Genomic DNA, 16,817 nt, shown 5'->3' with positions numbered 1-16,817 from the left:
AAATGTTGACACTAGTAAAATATATTTACTAATTTGCGTTCTTCACTGATCCCACCCCCAACCAACTTCAGAACTAATATTTTAATTCACAATTAATAAAATCTGGTAAAGTCAGGGAATTTTTTCATGCCATTTTGCTAGACACCCTGGAAAGAATACTAACCTCTGATAAACCTATTCAGCATCAGTTGTGAATTAAAACATTAGAATAATATATATATTGTAATATCCTCTTTTTTAAATAAATAGTTGTTATTTATGTGTAGATGATGTTAGTTATGTTTTTATTTTTATGTATCAACGTTTCAGTATTTATTTATTAGTTTTATTGATCCAAAAAGAAAGCTAACCAATTCTGATTAGTCAAATATGGTGTAAAGATGCATCATTCAAAATATTCAACATGGCAGCACGCATCCTTCAGGAGGTCTGTTTGAATTACTGCTATCTTGAGTATGTAGATGGAAATGTTTTCAACTTTTGTTATTTCTCTACCATAATTATAATACAAATTAATCCAGGAAGAAATAGAAGACGATAACAATTATCAATGTAGTATTTACGTCATGAATCATCGCGGATGTGTTACAATTGATTTTTTTTATTCGACGAGTGAACGTTAAAAATAGAAGAAAGGAAACAGGACTCTAAGGAGGAAAAATCCAAAAGAAATATAAATAATAATAATGTAAAAATAAAAAAGAAAAAGTTTTTTCAAACATGGTCCACCTTTTTCACCTGAATTAGATAAAATAAGGATTATAATATGCTTAAATTTTTTAGTTTAATAACATGGCTATAAGTTATAAAAAGAATAACTTTATTAGTAATTTAAATTATTGCAAAATGTTTCCTTAAACAGATTGATGGACTTGCAACAAAGGGAATCTTTCAAAATTTTAATGAATATATTTCATGGACCAGTCCAAATGCTATATGGAATTGGCCAATGTTAATTATTACAAATACCAAGCACCATGGCATCACAGGGTAGATATTGCTCTGTAAATAGAGTCCATAATTTGTATGCTGAATTTAGCAAAGGCTATTGTTTTAAATTAAAATTTTTCAGCAGGTATCATAAGATGAAGAATTTTAAGTACAATTGGTAACACTAATTAATAATTGTTTTATATTGGATACATAATTTATGTAATATAAGCAAGATGATGCAATTTTTTCAAACTAATTGTATTCTGAACTGAAAAATACAGGAGAGAACTAACTCACTCTACCAATTGAGAATTAACTAGAATTTCAGACAATTATTTAACTGCCCATATTTACAGTGCATGTCATATGTAGAATCCACAACTACTTCTTGTGTTCATGTTTATGAATATATAAAAAACATACAATAAATATTATTTAATAATCTTACTTCTATACCACTGACTTTCCTTTGCCACAAACTTAGATTAATCTAAAGCAACGGTAAGAGCGACTTACAACAATCTTTAATTGCACATTCATATAAATATAATAATGAAATAACAGTATAAATTATAAATATATATTACCTATAATAAATAAAAAATCTATTTATATTAATTACCTGAACAACAACAACAACAAAGTGAATTAAATATATACATATGCACAAAAGTCAACTAGATCACTTGAGTATTTTGTGTGAATTTAATGACCTCTTTAGCAATAATTTTATATTTTTCTGCCTGAAAAAAAAAAAAAAATATATTTTTGTTTACTTCTGTTTAAAAAACATCTCTATACTAGATAAATGTTTATTATTCATTATGCTCAAGCTCTTTGGGAATAACTGAGACTATCAAATGTTTAAAACACATTAGATTAACTGATCATGTGAAGGTAATAGATATTGTTTTTCAATAACATGTTTTTAATTAAATGAATTTTAACATGAAGTTTACCTGATTATTGTCCCGCTTGGACAGTACAACTGGAACTCCAGCATCAGAAGAAACAGATATTTTTGAGTCAAGAGGTATACTAGAGATTAATGGAACATCTGTAGAAAGTAAGATTTATAGTTCTCTTAACATTTCAATAACAAAAGAAATAATGAAATTAAAAAAAAACAACTTACAATTATCACTAATGGCTTTAAATAAGTAATAAATAATGAAAAAATATCATGAAAATTAAATTTTTGTTTGATTAAAACTGTTTTAATGGTATGGAACTTTTAGAAAGAAAGAAAAACGTTTGTACATCACAAAAATTGCCCTCTCAACAAACTCAGATAGCTTAAGGCAGACTTTCACTGATGCTATTACATATAACTTTTATTGCTAGTATATATCTTGAAACTGTATGGACTGTTTCAAAGATATATAATGTAACCACCATGGGGTGGGGGCCAAATTCTCGAGCATCTAACCTATACTCTTTTGGGTAGAAATACATACAGTGGTGGAGTAGGGATCTGATTAAATTAATACACACCATTTTGCTGGGTAATATAAATTCAATAATAAGGTTGGGTAATAAATTTATAAAATATTAACCACTGATGTATTAATAATCTTCTTTTGTTTAATTAAGGGATAAAATGTGTTAGGCCTGTCAATAAACTACATATTGTCATCAGCATGTTAAAACAACCAAAGTTAAAAATCATGTTTTTCAATTTCATTATTTTATTAACAAGAAGCAATTTGGCAAAATAAATTCATAAATAAAAATCTAGGTCTCAGAGGTATACTAGCAGGTATAAGTATGCTACATGGAAATTTCAAAATTAGGAAGCTAAGGAAAAAATAATTGTGTGTATAAATTCTTAAATGATTAATTTACTATGAAACAGTTAAAATTAATGTTAGGGATTTTTGGAAATTCTCTTCAAACTTTAAAATCCATCAAATTACAGGTCATGTAAACCTAATGTTAACAAAAGCTTTCTGCAGCATAATCAACAAAGACTGATCATAATCTTAAAGCTGTTTGTTTAATAATTAAATAATGTTCTTGTAACAGGAAGAAAATGTTTAAAAAAAGCATTATACAATTATGAAATATTCAATCTTAAAAAAAAATTCTCATGAGTAAAATATAGATCATGTGATTCACACAAACAAGATGTAACTAATGAGCATATAGACTGCAGGCAGGATAGAAGAAATAAAATGGTTAGCTGTATGGATACAACTCATTTTGGATTAGTGAAAGTGTCATATAATTCAATGTCTTTCAATAGTAAAGATATCCTTATTGAGTTTACTAAGCATCATTGGGGTTCTTAAGTGTATGATAAATAAAAGAAAGTACAGTAATGTTTTAATTGTTCAGCTAATCTTACCCAACTCTGTAGCTAAATCTTTTGTATTATCGCCAAATAATGAAACTTCATGGCTACAATTCGGGCACCGGATATAACTCATGTTTTCAACAATGCCAATTATCGGAACTGACAACTTCTGTAACATAGAACCTCCTCTTCTTGCAACTTGAACAGCAGCTTTTTGTGGTGTTGTAACCATAATAACACCTACAATTGAATGTTATAATTTGCATACTTCTTTGTAAATACAAATGTCTAAAGATTTCTATAGGCATTCTAGACTAAATTTCACTTCTAATCAGAAACTCATGGGCATTGATAATGCTCTCCAGACAGAAGAGCATTATCAATGCCCATTATAAAACTTTATTACATAGAAATACTCAAGTTTAAATTAATAATCAATGCATCAGTGATAAAAGGTGAAATGAATAACACAAAAATAAGAAAGAAAAAAAAACAGAATTGCCGGTGGTAATTCTTAACACTGCCTCAATGGAAGTACTATTGGTACATGTTAATCTAAATCCACAAGAATTGAAATATCGCAAATCACAAATATACTTTACTAATATGCTGTTCTTTCTCCATGGAATCCTGACACATTCCTTAAAAATAAAATTAAAAAATACCCATTATATTCCTGAATTTCCCAACTGATAGACATCCTGATTGATAAACTAGTATAGATTGTTAATTTCAAATTTTGATGTATTACATTTCAGAAATAGGTAATAATAACAATTATCAAAATTAAATAATAAATTACATTCATAAACTATGTAAACTTACCAGATATTGGTAAATTCTGAATGAGTGAAAGAAGCGTATCACCAGTTCCAGGAGGGGTATCAACAACTAAATAGTCTAAAGGCCCCCATTGTACCTGCCTAAGGAGGCGATCCAATGCACTCATGACCATTAACCCTCTCCAAATAACAGCTGACTTTTCTGTTACCAGAAAACCCATAGACATGCTAAATCAAAACAAAAATTTACTAATGTAAAGATAAAAAAATTACTATTACAAAACATATTTAATACCATTTAACTCCGTAATTTGTGGGTGGTATCATTTTGTTATCTGGAAAAAAACAAATAAATTATTATTCTACAGATACCATAAATTTCATTACAGTTATGAACTTTATTCTTATAAATAAATTTGGCGACAAATAGAATATTTCAGATACAAACTATAGACTATTATAAAAAAACCAAAAGTAGGCTTTGAATTTGACTCTAATCTTAGTACTGATCTCTTCTTTACACAGTAAAATGACATTAATATCTGTTAAGTAACAAAGAAATAAATTTTAATAAAGCCAATTATAAATATGCCAAATCAGTAAGCCATAAACCAAATATGCAATTAAATAAATAAATTTTGATTTTGATCCAGATTAATATTTGTTATTCAAGAAAATTAATCAAAACGGGCAACAGGAGGATCTGGTAACACATATTTTTGCAAGGATTTATTGTTATAAGTAGTTTATTAATTATCATTCCTGATGTTTTTGGTGTTAATTAATATACAAATGCATGATAAAAGTGACAAAACAACCCAATTTTTCAAATGTTACCCAAAGGGGACCCCCATTTACGACAAGCCAGAAGTGGGAATGAGCCACAACAATCGAGTTGTGTGACCACAATTATCGGCTTAGTGGTCCGTAAACTTCTATGGATTGTGAACCATCTAAATGAATCTAGATTCACAGGATTCAACCTCTGAGAACACAAAAGTACTTAACTAATATTCTGTACTTTCCTCACAATTTCTTATTTTCTAATACGAACAGCCCATTATAATTAGTTTACCCAACTTTTCTGATAAATATTATATTTGTGATTATTTTTTATGTTGAATATAAGAATGGAAGTTTGCCATTATTTGTAATGAAAATATGATGTTTAATCAAAACAAATGTTTTGTCTGACTTCTAACAAAGAACAATTTATTATTATTTCACTCCATCAAAGGTAAGATGAATGCTGTAGCATACCTAAAACTAAAAATAATTGTTAAATGTGCCCAGTGTGTTTGGGGTTTAGTGATGGTTTAAATTTAGTTATGTGGAGGGTCTAGTTAATAAGGTTTCTCCTAAGATATAATAGCACAGATATGGGCGGTAAGCCATAGTTAGTGTTTTAAAGGTCTATATTTAGAATTACCAAAATTTTTTAAAAGTTTGCTGTTTTTGATAATTACAACTATAGACTATATATTTAGTACATCTTCTTTATCATACCATCAGTGAGGAGAGGAGATTCATTAAGATCCATCATTAATGGTATAGAAGGGCCAAAAACATCAGCATCTAATAATCCAACATCTATCTTCATATCAGCTAAAGCTACTGCAGTATTCACTACCACAAAAGGAATCAGATTTTGTAACAGAATGCATCACTATGAAAAAATCAGCAATGAAAATAAAAATGAGAAATAACTACTACAGCAGACCAACCAGCAGTAGTTGATTTCCCTACCCCTCCTTTTCCAGAGACAACCAGAATTATATTTTTAACACCTTCAATAGGTTTCTTTTTTGGTAAACCTCGAGCCATCACTTGCTGCTGGTGCTGCTTTAACTTTTCTTTACTACTCAGCTCCTGCTTTCCCTTTGAAAACATGAATACAAAATAAGAGGATGAAATCGGAACATTTTTTACAAAAAGCAATTTACTTACAGCATCTGAGGGAAATGGTGTAGAAAAATTCCTATCATTACTCTGAAAGACCTTAATAAAATTACTTCCACAAAGCCTTCCTATAACACTAAACGTTTTAAGGACCCTTATATCTTTTAACATTTTGAAATAGTAAAATTTTGAACTCGATGAATAAAACTACTGGAACAAGTTATTTCTTCCTTCCTTATCTTAGTTGTGTAGGAGTGATAAAGAAGCATAGACCATTTTGATAAAGATAACACAACTGTGAAAAAGCACCTTAGACAATTACCTCCTGTCACTTTTATCCCACCATAACCTTACCCAAAAGATAGTAAGGTTTCTGTTTAAAACGCGGGAATTTAAATGTACACCGGAAGATGTTGCAAAATTGAGATACTGTTTGATTAGAGATTGAAGCTCTGATTACATAATTAGCTACTTTTGTCAAGTAATTTTCATCTACAAATCATTTCAAATTTGAAAAATCCTGAAAATAACCTGTATAACAGCAATTTATCCGCAATAACCTCCTAGTAGTTATAAGCTATTCAAACTTCTTGAATTATTATTTGACAATCTGTATTGTGTTTTTCATCGCGGTTGATTAACTTTGGCGCTTAAACGAGAGATCAAGCTATTTAGTAAGTTATTATCTTATAAAAGTATTTCTTTTGCCTTATAGACGCTGTTTTAAATGGATTAGATTTTTTATTTAACCATTCTTATCATATTCTGGTCCTTTTAATGCTTTGTCATTGCAGATTGTATTCCTCAAATTATTTGGAAGATGTCTACAGATCTTTTAAATGCTGTCCCAAATGTTGAAATTGACCCACAGGGAATATTTAAGTATGTTCTTATTAGAGTGTATGCACCCCAGACTCCTGATGGTAGCGAACCTTCCAAGATGATTGTGCGAGGAAATCGTAGAGGAGCATACCATGGTGAGACAAATGTTTCTTATTATTAAGGAAAAGATTTATTAAGTATTTGCTGTGTTATTGGCTTATACATTATGAAGTAAATAAACTACTGTTAGCATCTATTTTTGGAAAACTAGTTTAGGTAATTGATTTTACGATTAAATTTGTGCCATTTGTGATAGGCCTGGGTATGATGTAACTTAAGATTTATTATTTTATTTAGCTGTCAGTAGAAATATATTTTTATTAATAAATATAATATAAATATTGTTTTTTAATATAATTTCAGCTTTTGAGATTTTATTATAATAGCTTTTTAGATTCTTATTATTCATCAATTGAGCATTAATTATTATGGATAGTGTTCTGTTTTTTTATAACATGATCTCTCACTTATCCGAACTAATTAAGACGGGAGATTCAGATTAGCTGAAAATTTGGATTATTCAATGGAAAAAACTTCATTAGTAACAGATACTTAAAAAAAAAAATTATTCATTAAAAAAAATTAATAACTATTAATCATCATTCTGTATTACATAAATTATTTTCTTGAAAAATAACCTTAAATTTGCAATATGAGGTTAAAGGTATCCTTTTCTAGGCCTCGGATTGCTTAAGAGTGTTTTCAACTAATTTTTGGTAAATCTTACATAAATTTAAGTGTTTATAATATATATGTTTTTATTGAGTGTATGTATATACTTCAATCAAATTAAACTTTTTTTTTAATGGGTTATTTGGATTATAGGATAGTTTGGATTAGTGAGAATCTGCTGTACTTACCAAAAGATAAACTCTGCGCATAAATTACATGTACAAAAATTTTTATTAACAATTACAACTTTTCAAAAATATTTTTGCTCATTTTTATTTAGATTAATTATTTTCAGGTTACCAGTCACCATTAAACTATTTTTTATTAGTGAGGTGTAGATAGTTGACCGTAGATTAATGCTTGAAGAAGTTTGTCGGGGGGTGCGGTCAGCAAAGAACAACAAAAATAAACAAAACCATATTTATTTATTTTATGGCGACGTTTCGACCTGAGTTTCAGGTCTTCATCAGGGGTAGTGGCGTGGAGTGACGAATGGTAACTGGAGTTAAAATTGTTTGCCAATAAAATTAATGAAAGTCAGCAGTTGTGATTTTCATAAAGGTGTAAAAATCAATTTAATTTGTCAAACTTAGTACCCATATATTATTCAACAATGGTAATATTATTCCCATACTTGTCTTTTCTCTGCTTGCTGCCTAGACTTAAGCCCTTATGAAGACTGCAACATGGGTCCAAATTTTTGTTTCTATTTAATAAATTTTTCTATTTTGAATACTTTTCTGACAACCACCTGGACCATCTTATGCTTCAATTAATTCTATGTAGTCTACTACAAAGTTTCCAATAATAATATCATGGTTTTACTTATGTCATAGTTGTTGATTTCCATGCTCTACTAACTCAACTAACCATCAATAGGTCCCAATATGTCATTGACTTGTGTAACTGGGACTTAACTTGATGAAAGTTGCAGAGGTTTTCTTTAGTAGTAGAATATAAAAAAAAAATTAAGGTTTTTGTTCAAGAATTTTAAATTAAAAAGAGATAAGAAAAATTTCTTGCTACAATTTCATGAATTAAATAAATAACATGATGGTTTCCATTTTCCCTACTAGTTCCCTAGATCTGAAATAAAGTTAAACCAACTAACCTAGAACTGCCATTTAGTTCAAATCAAATCAAATAAATGACATGAATCATTTGAATCATAATTGTCTTCCTTTAGTTTCTCAGGACTTAGCAAATACTTAGACTTGTTCCCCTCACTAATACGAGCATCAGCAAGAGTACCTACTTTTTATTTAAGCTTGGTGTTAATTAATCTTTATAATTAAAACCTAGAAGTGTCTCCCAAACTCTTAGTGCCAATCGTTTATCAGAACCAGATACAACTTGTAAAATCTATTTAATTGCTAAGAATTCTTTTTGGTATTGATTTAGAAATCAGAGAAAAACTTTTTTGAACTACAATTATTAAGATTTTATCATGAATAATTGTCATTTTTTCTATATTCAATAGATAAAGAGATTATAAAACCAAATTTTTTTGATGTTTTTAAGTAGGAATTCTTTTGAAATTAATTTTTCAAAAAGGTCTAAATGGTTATTTTATTTATAAAGGAACTGATAAACATAGGATCACCTCACTTGCCATTAATAATGTCTAGATAGCTTGTTTCAAAGGTAGTTAATAGAGCTTTCATTTGAAGTGCCACATAATAAAAATAAAGAAAAAATTCATAGTAAAATTATGTTTTTCTTTAAAACAATTATCTAAACTACACCATGTTTAATTTAAATTTTTGATATCTTTAAATTTAAAATATATTCAAGAAGTGTTAGACCTCCAGTGGTCGTGATATTGATGGAGACCCCATGGACTCACATCTTGCCTTGAATTGGAGATCTTTTCAAATCTGTTCAAAGTCTTATGGCTGAAAAGCCTCCATGACTTGCATAAAATTTATGTATAGTATATTTAAAAGAACTTTCATTCAGCATGTGACCCAGACATTTTTTTAAAAATCCAATAAAATTGTTGCTATTTTTTAATCCATTTTAAAACAAATGTTTGAGGATCAAGTATATCAATTTTACTACTCCAAATAATTTTAGATAAAACAAGTATTGAAATATGGCATTTTGGAGAAACAAAAGTGTTTATTAGTTGGGTAATTTTTATTTAGAGAAATTATTACAGGTTATTTAGCATGTACTAGTCAAACGGTCCGATATAATGGAACATAAGACCATTTCCTTGGTCATATTACATTATGATCGATTTTACTCTGAAGATGATACCTATTATTGAAAGTTCAGCTCATCCATTGTTACTTGTAGTTTAGAATGTCATTATTATCTGGTTCAATTTTAATCCAGTACTTGCTGCATTTTAATAGATTTGGAAATTTTACAGGAATATTTCAAGTGGTATGATATAGAGTTAGGTTTCTGAAAACTTGATTATTAACATATTCAAAATATTCTTCTCAATCTTTTGCTTAGTGAAGACCGGTTTGGGTGATGGGGGTCAGGAATGCTTCAAATGCAGTTATATTTGTAGGTAAATAAATCTAAAATGATGGATAAAGAGATATTTATAGATTTGAAGCATTTTATTGCCAATAAAGTGTAAATAAATACATACATCTTTTAAATCATATTTATTATTCTGTTTGTTGACATCTTGTTTATTAGGGTGAATTTAAATAGAACCTTACTGTTTAAAGCCTTCAATATTGTTCCAACTAGAATGGTATGTTCTGTTCCCATTAGGGGTATTAAAAGAGCTCATTTTTGGTGGAGTTTAGTAGTACCTTTTTAGTTTAATGATCCAGATAGTATATTGCTTACTCACATACCTTACATTCTCAGACCTATGCTTATTTATTGTTTTCAGTGATCATTTTCAAAGTTAAATTAATTAATAATTATTTATTATTATTAAATAAATGATACTAATTTAATTATTATTAAATCATTATGGTTGTTATCTTGTTTTTTTACATAATCCCGATTGAAGCCTGCAATTTGGTAGAAACGTTGTTAGACAATAATAAATAACTTTTGTCTATTTAGTTATTGTAATGTGTTCTCTTCTCTGACCAAATTCCCCTTTCTCTTTCCTCGTCCAAATTCTCTCTTTATTATTAAATCTACACCTTCCATTATGGATGTAATATTAATAAAGAATATTATAATGTTCCATTATACACATTATAATGTTTTTATGTGATGTGAATACTTTTTTAGTATATTAAAACTACCTATAGTTTTGAGGCTTAGGTGAAAATAAATAAACACACATTTCATAAAAAATCTTTACTTGTACATAGAATAATTTAGGCAATGTAACAGAATACATTTTTTATTGATTTCAGTGATAACAATTTTATAAATTTTTAATATTATTTAACATATATCAAGATACTAGTATTTAGACAAGTGTAAAAAGTATCCTTTAAAAAAGATATTTACATGTTTTATTATTTAATTTTACGTATTGCATCAAAAACCAATGGTTAGAGGGGAAAATTTTCAATTTCACACTTTTCATAATACATACTCTAATTCTTTATTGACACCATATTACTAATATAATCTAAATAAGACATATTTAACATAATAATTGCCTATGTTTTGTTTCTGATATTATTTGTTTGCTTAAATCTCATATTCCTCCAGGAACATTCTGCTTGGTGATTCATTTTTAGTTAAATCACTTATGATCCAGATATGTTTCTTTAATCGATTCAGAGCCAAATCTTCTGATTTAAATAAAATGATCCTAATGAAAAATTCATTGATTTTTCTTTTGTTGATCACACATTTTTATATTAACTTTCTGTGTTAATTGTCCTTTCTTATATGTATTTTATTATTATTGTTTCCACTCACCTTCTGAATTTTTTTTGTTAATTTCCTAAGGTCAGTTATATTGCTAACCCAATACACAGTAAAGTGAAGAAAGAGCAGTATTTCACCCTATGAGTGATTTAAAAGCTGAAGCATTTCTTATAATTGGTCACAACTATTCTTAAACATGTTTTAACACATAAAGCATTCCAAACTCTAATGTTCATTATTCAAACTATAACGGGATCATTAAAACCAAGAAACTGTATATTTTATTTTTTCTCTTATTTCTTCACCCATTATTCTTTGTATTTGAATTCTGTTGGTGTCCTTTATTTTTTATGGATATTTTGATAAAGACCATTTAATAGTTAATCTTTGAAAAAAATTGAATTCTGTTTCTTGTTAGTGTGTCAAAGATTATAAACCAAGCATCTTATATAATTATCCAGAATTGTATTTGCACTTTAGTTTAATATAAGATTTGTACATATAAAAATTAGAAAATATATCTTATACTGGTTTATCTAAAATTTTGAGTCAAGTTTTTCATATTGAATTGAAGGTTTATAAGTCTTTATTTATTTTATTTTTTTCCTGGTGAGTTGAAAGAAACTACATTTCAATTAATGATTTTATATGTGGTAATTGTTAATTAATAAAATTTCATAGATAAAATATTTACAACTGTAATAATTGGCCTATAGATTTATTTTATCTTTTTATTAGATTATTTCTTTTGTTTATGATTTTATCTATTATTTTTCTGTCTGTTGCTTAGTTTGTTTACTTCTTATTAATAATAATGCTTAGGGGCATCTACAATTGAGTTGTAAATATTTTGGAATTTAACATTAGTTATTATCTTTATTTAATTTTCATTATGTATGATAATGTTTTAATAAAGTTTATTTCTCAAAAGTCCATTTTGAAAGATAATTATAATTGACAATGAGTAAATTACATTTTAAAATGCATAACTGTTTATAATTGTCTTTTATCACAAAACATTAATTGTATATAATTGGCAATCAATATTTGTTTATTGATTCCACCTCTACCCCTAAGGGTCATTGGTGGATCAAATGGCAATCACTATATTCTGTTGTAGTATTTAGTAACTTTTAAAAAAACCATTGGTTTTTCTATTTCATTTTCTTGGTCTGGAAGGGTCTCATCCATGCTTGTTCCTGTCATCAGTTGCTTCCTCAGAGCATTGTAAAGGGAGCACTCCAATAGCATGTGTTTCACCGTTCTAGTGACTTGGCAGTCCATGCACGTTGGTGTTTCTAGATCACATAACAAGTACACGTGTGAAAATTCACAGTGTCCAATAGGGAGACGGCTGAGGATGACCTCTTCTTGCCTTGACTTTATACTGGAGGTTTCCCCCCAAGTGCAATCTTTTTTAACTTCCAATAGCTCAGCACTACTTGTTTTCCAATTTTGGTTCCAACTTTCTTGAGCAAGAGTGCCAAACTGATGTATCTAGTCTCTCTTGGGATCATCTCTATAACAGATCACTCAATATTTGTTTTTCCTAATTTAGGAGTTTAATATCTGCAGTGGTTTATTAGATAACTGAAATTGATTCGTCTAATTATTATTTCTTTAATTAATTATTATTTAACGGTTTATATATTTTACCTGATCTTGTTTGTGTGATTCATAGATCGTTACTTTAATAAAAACACACAATAGTAAGATAGGTAATGTAATAAGAATCAGATTGTCCTAAATACTGAATTTTTTCTTCTGAGAAGAAACAAATAAAAAACATTGCTATTCATAATTAATTTGTTTTTAATATTCAAGGCAATGAAATATTGAGCAAGACTGTTAAATTATGTTATATCTGAAATTTCCAAAACTTTATATAAAGAAATAAGACTATCTATGGACACGAAATCTTAATTAATGTTAAAAATTCAAAGAGTCTACTAACAAAAAAAAATTTTTAAAACTTATGAAACATTATTTTAGATTTTTAGTACCCCATCAGTAATTCAATAGATAAACAAATAATTAAATAAAAAATTATTACTTCTATAATAATCTAAAAAAAAATATTTTATAACTTTAATCATCTTTTGAAATTCTAATTATATGTTAAGAAACTCCTTACTCCTCCTCAGTTAGTTGATGCTCTAAATATTATTGAAATTCTTTTTCTCATTTACTTTGCTGGAAATTCAGAATTATAAAAAGCAGAGTTTTAAATACTTATTCAACTTTTCCAAAAAGTGTTAGTTTTACCGTTTAATTGGAACAAGAACAAGACCTTCCATCAAAAGAACCTTTTGATTAACAGTTCCTGAAGAATTTACATCAAAAGAGCTATTTGACTAAAGTTCTGATAATGGAAGTTTCTACTTGAACATTTTAAATTTAAGTTCTCAAAACAGTTTGTATTACAAGATTTCTAATGATAACTTCTCGAAAATACTTTTACTGTAAAATTTCTTAAATAAATGTTCATGTAAGAATTTTATAATAAAAGATTAAAAAAAAGTTTTTGTATAAATTGTTTTAAAAATGTTCTTGAGAAAAAAATATAAGTCAGAGCAAAATGTTGAAATTCATAAAAAACATAAAATGCACAAATATTTTCAAACCCTTTTACATGCATCTTCTTTTTTGTACCGTTTATAACTAGTTTCTGTTTAATATAGTTTCAGAATGAAATAAATTAAATTTTAATTTATTTGTGTTAAAAAAAATAATATACAACAAAATAATTTTAAAAAATAGGTAAGATTGAAGGCGGCTGATTATTTTAATAATTAAGGATATATTTTTAAAAATGAGCTTTGTAGTTTAGATAATTTTTTTAAATTGGGTATTCAAAATATTTCTTGACTTAATTGAGAGAAAGAAAAGTAGAGATGTAATAGGAGATTGAAATTCAATTAGAACCCTTCTTTATTAAACTGGAGATTTAACTTATGGTTTTCAAATCTATGCATAGTTTATAATCTTTAAAAAAAATATTGTAAATAGCTTTGAAATGGCGTTTTTATCATTTCATAGTAATAGTATACATGTTTTCAAATATGAGTCATTGTTATTTCATACCATGAAAAATAATTAAATGGTCTTATGATTGTAGAAATTATAATCCATATCCTTATATTAGATATCTGTTATCATTTATAAAAATAACTTTGTCTTTTTGTCTTACAATAAGCACTTTCTGAAACATGATATTTCTTCTTCTTTTTTTATTAAAAGTTTATGGGACCAATTAAATTTTTTGTCGTTGTGTGTTAGTCCATGTTCCCCAACTCACTTTTCATCTTTCTCAACAGTTTAACTACTTACCGGGAAGAATTATAGTAATTGATAACTTTAACGAATCCGTGCACTAAGATGAACTGGTAAACCTTTGCACTCAAAAGTGTTCACAGGTGACAATATCGTTCATTCTTTGGCAATGAAACAATAAGAAAATGCTTAGAGACAATTGAACGATGATTCGTCAGTGTGACCGAGCGAAACAGCAGAAGGCCCTATTGAGACGAAGCTCGGTGACAATGCTTCCCCGCTTAGGCCTGTCTCAGGTGTTCTGTTCCTGTTCTTCGGCTGGGGGAGGAGCCGACGGTGTGGCTGGGGGCGTGGGCTCCGAAGGCACCACCAGCTCCGTCGTACCAGGGTCCGGCTCTGAGGGCGAGTGCATCAGGACGAAAGGCAGCTTCACAGAAAGTTCTCCGCCCATCGCGCCCACGAAGGCCTTTACCTTCACGTAATACGACACGTAGATGGCGAAGACGTTCCTGTCCTCCGGGGAGTTGCAGACTACCGTGGAAGCCAGCGAACTGTTAGCTTTGGTGTAGGAGTCTTCCAAGGCGATCCAGTTCTTGGTTGCTCCCTTCACTGGCTTGAGGACGAACGTCTTCTCCAAGTTTCCCCCCGGTCCTATCGGACTCCTTCCCATGCAGTTGATCATGGCGACCACGTTCTTAAATTTTCCATTTGAGAACATACAGACGTCTACGTGTTGAACGATGAATGCCTGAAAAGAAAGAGTTGAAATTAATTTCAAGAATTAAAATGAATGGACAATCAATAACATGTAAGGAATGATTCTTAATCCAAAGGATATTTTGTTAATAGTTTCAACAATTTTTGAACGTTAAATGTCACTCTTTGTAAAGAAATCTAATTGTTATTTCGAAAATACATATGAAAAAGCTATTTATATTTTTGATATTCTGGCACTAACCGATAAGATTGTCGGTTTCAATTTATTTAATGACACCTTTCTTTCATCTTCATTTAGAGGAATGAAAAGAGTCTCTTCAAACAAATTCTAACAGTAAACCAGGCAGTAGGTGGCAGGGAGTTAATATTCTGTAAAAGGTAGGATAGTAGTCTTAATTTTTTCTTATGTATATAGGAGTACGAGTAGATTTGTAGTGGAGGGTCTACTGCTGGGTATTTCTGAAGCGCATGGCAAATTTCAGCAAAGACAAGGAAACCGCTTCTCAAATTCGTAAGCATTTTTTGTTTTTTTACTCGTTTATGTCCAGATATACATTTAAAAAAATAAACCTATCCTACCATTTGATCTCTGTTTCGTTCATCTATTGTTTTCTTTGAAAGAACTTATGCATTTTAAGTTTTGATTGCTATACTAATCCCTTATGTGTTGGGATAGTTAGGTTTTCGTGCGTGAGCTCAAGTCACGTGATTGCACTCGCACCTTTATTGTATTAAAATAAAAGCCATCCAACTTGTTGTGTTTAACTAAGAACAGAATGATTTTATTTGTGTATAATAGTGAGAGAGCTTACCTTAAGCCTACGTACATGTATAATAGTGAGAGAGCTTACCTTAAGCCTACGTACAGTCTTGTTAGAATTGTTGTGGAGCGCTAGATTGACGAGTACCGGGTCGCCATGGTAGTAGACCCTCTTGTTGAGGGACGCTTCCAGCTTGAGCTTGCCGTCGCTGAGTAGGAAAGGCTTCTCTGCGGAGGCATGCGGCGGGGTGCCTTGGGGCAGGTCTTCGGCCCCGCTGGGCACTTGAACCACTCGAATTCCCATCCTCACCGTGCTTCGTCTGTGCAGCTTTTCGTCCGCCCTGTCCGCTGCGAACAATATCGTGTACTTTAGTCAATTCCAACTTTAAATTATGTCTTAGCTGTAAATTCATGAAAGGTACAAAATAGTCCTACGCCTGCAAAGGCCAAAATGCTTGTGCATAGTCTGGTCAGTGTAACTCAGTTTTGAATAGTTAGTAATGCACTCTAGTGTACCTGACTAATCAAATCTTTCAAGGTTCTTCTGAATTAGAATAATTTGCAGAAAACATTGAGATCTGTCAAGAGATTTTTCCACCACAAAATCAATGAACTCAATTTGGAGGGGCTGTGGTAGGTACGTAAAACCTTAAGACAGCTGTTAAAAATTTGGACTGGACGAAATTTTGCCTGAAATTCGCTTCCGCTTCTCTGGTAATGTTCTGGTCTTAAAAGAACTCGTCATATCGAGTTTCAGCTCATTTGATACATAACCATCGCTAGGAGAATATATATA

At 29.5% G+C, this 16,817-nt stretch overlaps 2 protein-coding genes across 2 annotated transcripts in view; both read right to left on the bottom strand.

Moving 5' to 3' along the window:
- Positions 1-32: 32 nt before the first annotated feature.
- Positions 33-6,552, bottom strand: Nubpl (NUBP iron-sulfur cluster assembly factor, mitochondrial). Its single transcript, XM_014434138.3, has 8 exons — positions 5,959-6,552; positions 5,736-5,889; positions 5,518-5,637; positions 4,307-4,346; positions 4,055-4,239; positions 3,281-3,469; positions 1,893-1,990; positions 33-1,676 (listed from the first exon to the last, which is right to left on the bottom strand). Exons 1-8 carry the CDS (start codon positions 6,079-6,081, stop codon positions 1,611-1,613), a joined length of 975 nt encoding a protein of 324 aa, XP_014289624.1. The 5' UTR covers positions 6,082-6,552; the 3' UTR covers positions 33-1,610.
- Positions 6,553-10,755: 4,203 nt separating this feature from the next.
- LOC106689242 (phosrestin-2) overlaps positions 10,756-16,817 on the bottom strand; it is a gene marked incomplete at its 5' end in the record, with an annotated part of 174,560 nt that continues 168,498 nt past the window's right edge. The window contains 2 exon segments of the mRNA XM_067052379.1: positions 10,756-15,292; positions 16,113-16,369. Of these exon segments, the coding sequence (XP_066908480.1) occupies positions 14,837-15,292; positions 16,113-16,369 (713 nt within the window). The 3' untranslated portion in view covers positions 10,756-14,836.

Source organism: Halyomorpha halys, unplaced genomic scaffold (genome assembly GCF_000696795.3).
Source record: "Halyomorpha halys isolate HHAL.00 unplaced genomic scaffold, Hhal_1.1 Scaffold1311.1, whole genome shotgun sequence".
Taxonomy (NCBI): Eukaryota; Metazoa; Arthropoda; class Insecta; order Hemiptera; family Pentatomidae; genus Halyomorpha; species Halyomorpha halys.
The sequence above is the reverse complement of the archived record's forward strand: the minus strand, read 5'-3'. Positions and strand labels throughout refer to the sequence as shown.

Excerpts from the sequence above, each read along its gene's own strand:
- Nubpl (XM_014434138.3), bottom strand. The coding sequence starts at position 6,081 with ATGTTAAAAGATATAAGGGTCCTTAAAACGTTTAGTGTTATAGGAAGG. Across the intron at positions 5,890-5,958 it reads CACCATTTCCCTCAGATGCT|GGAAAGCAGGAGCTGAGTAG; the intron begins GTAAGTAAATTG and ends ATGTTTTCAAAG. Across the intron at positions 5,638-5,735 it reads AGGGAAATCAACTACTGCTG|TGAATACTGCAGTAGCTTTA; the intron begins GTTGGTCTGCTG and ends CTTTTGTGGTAG.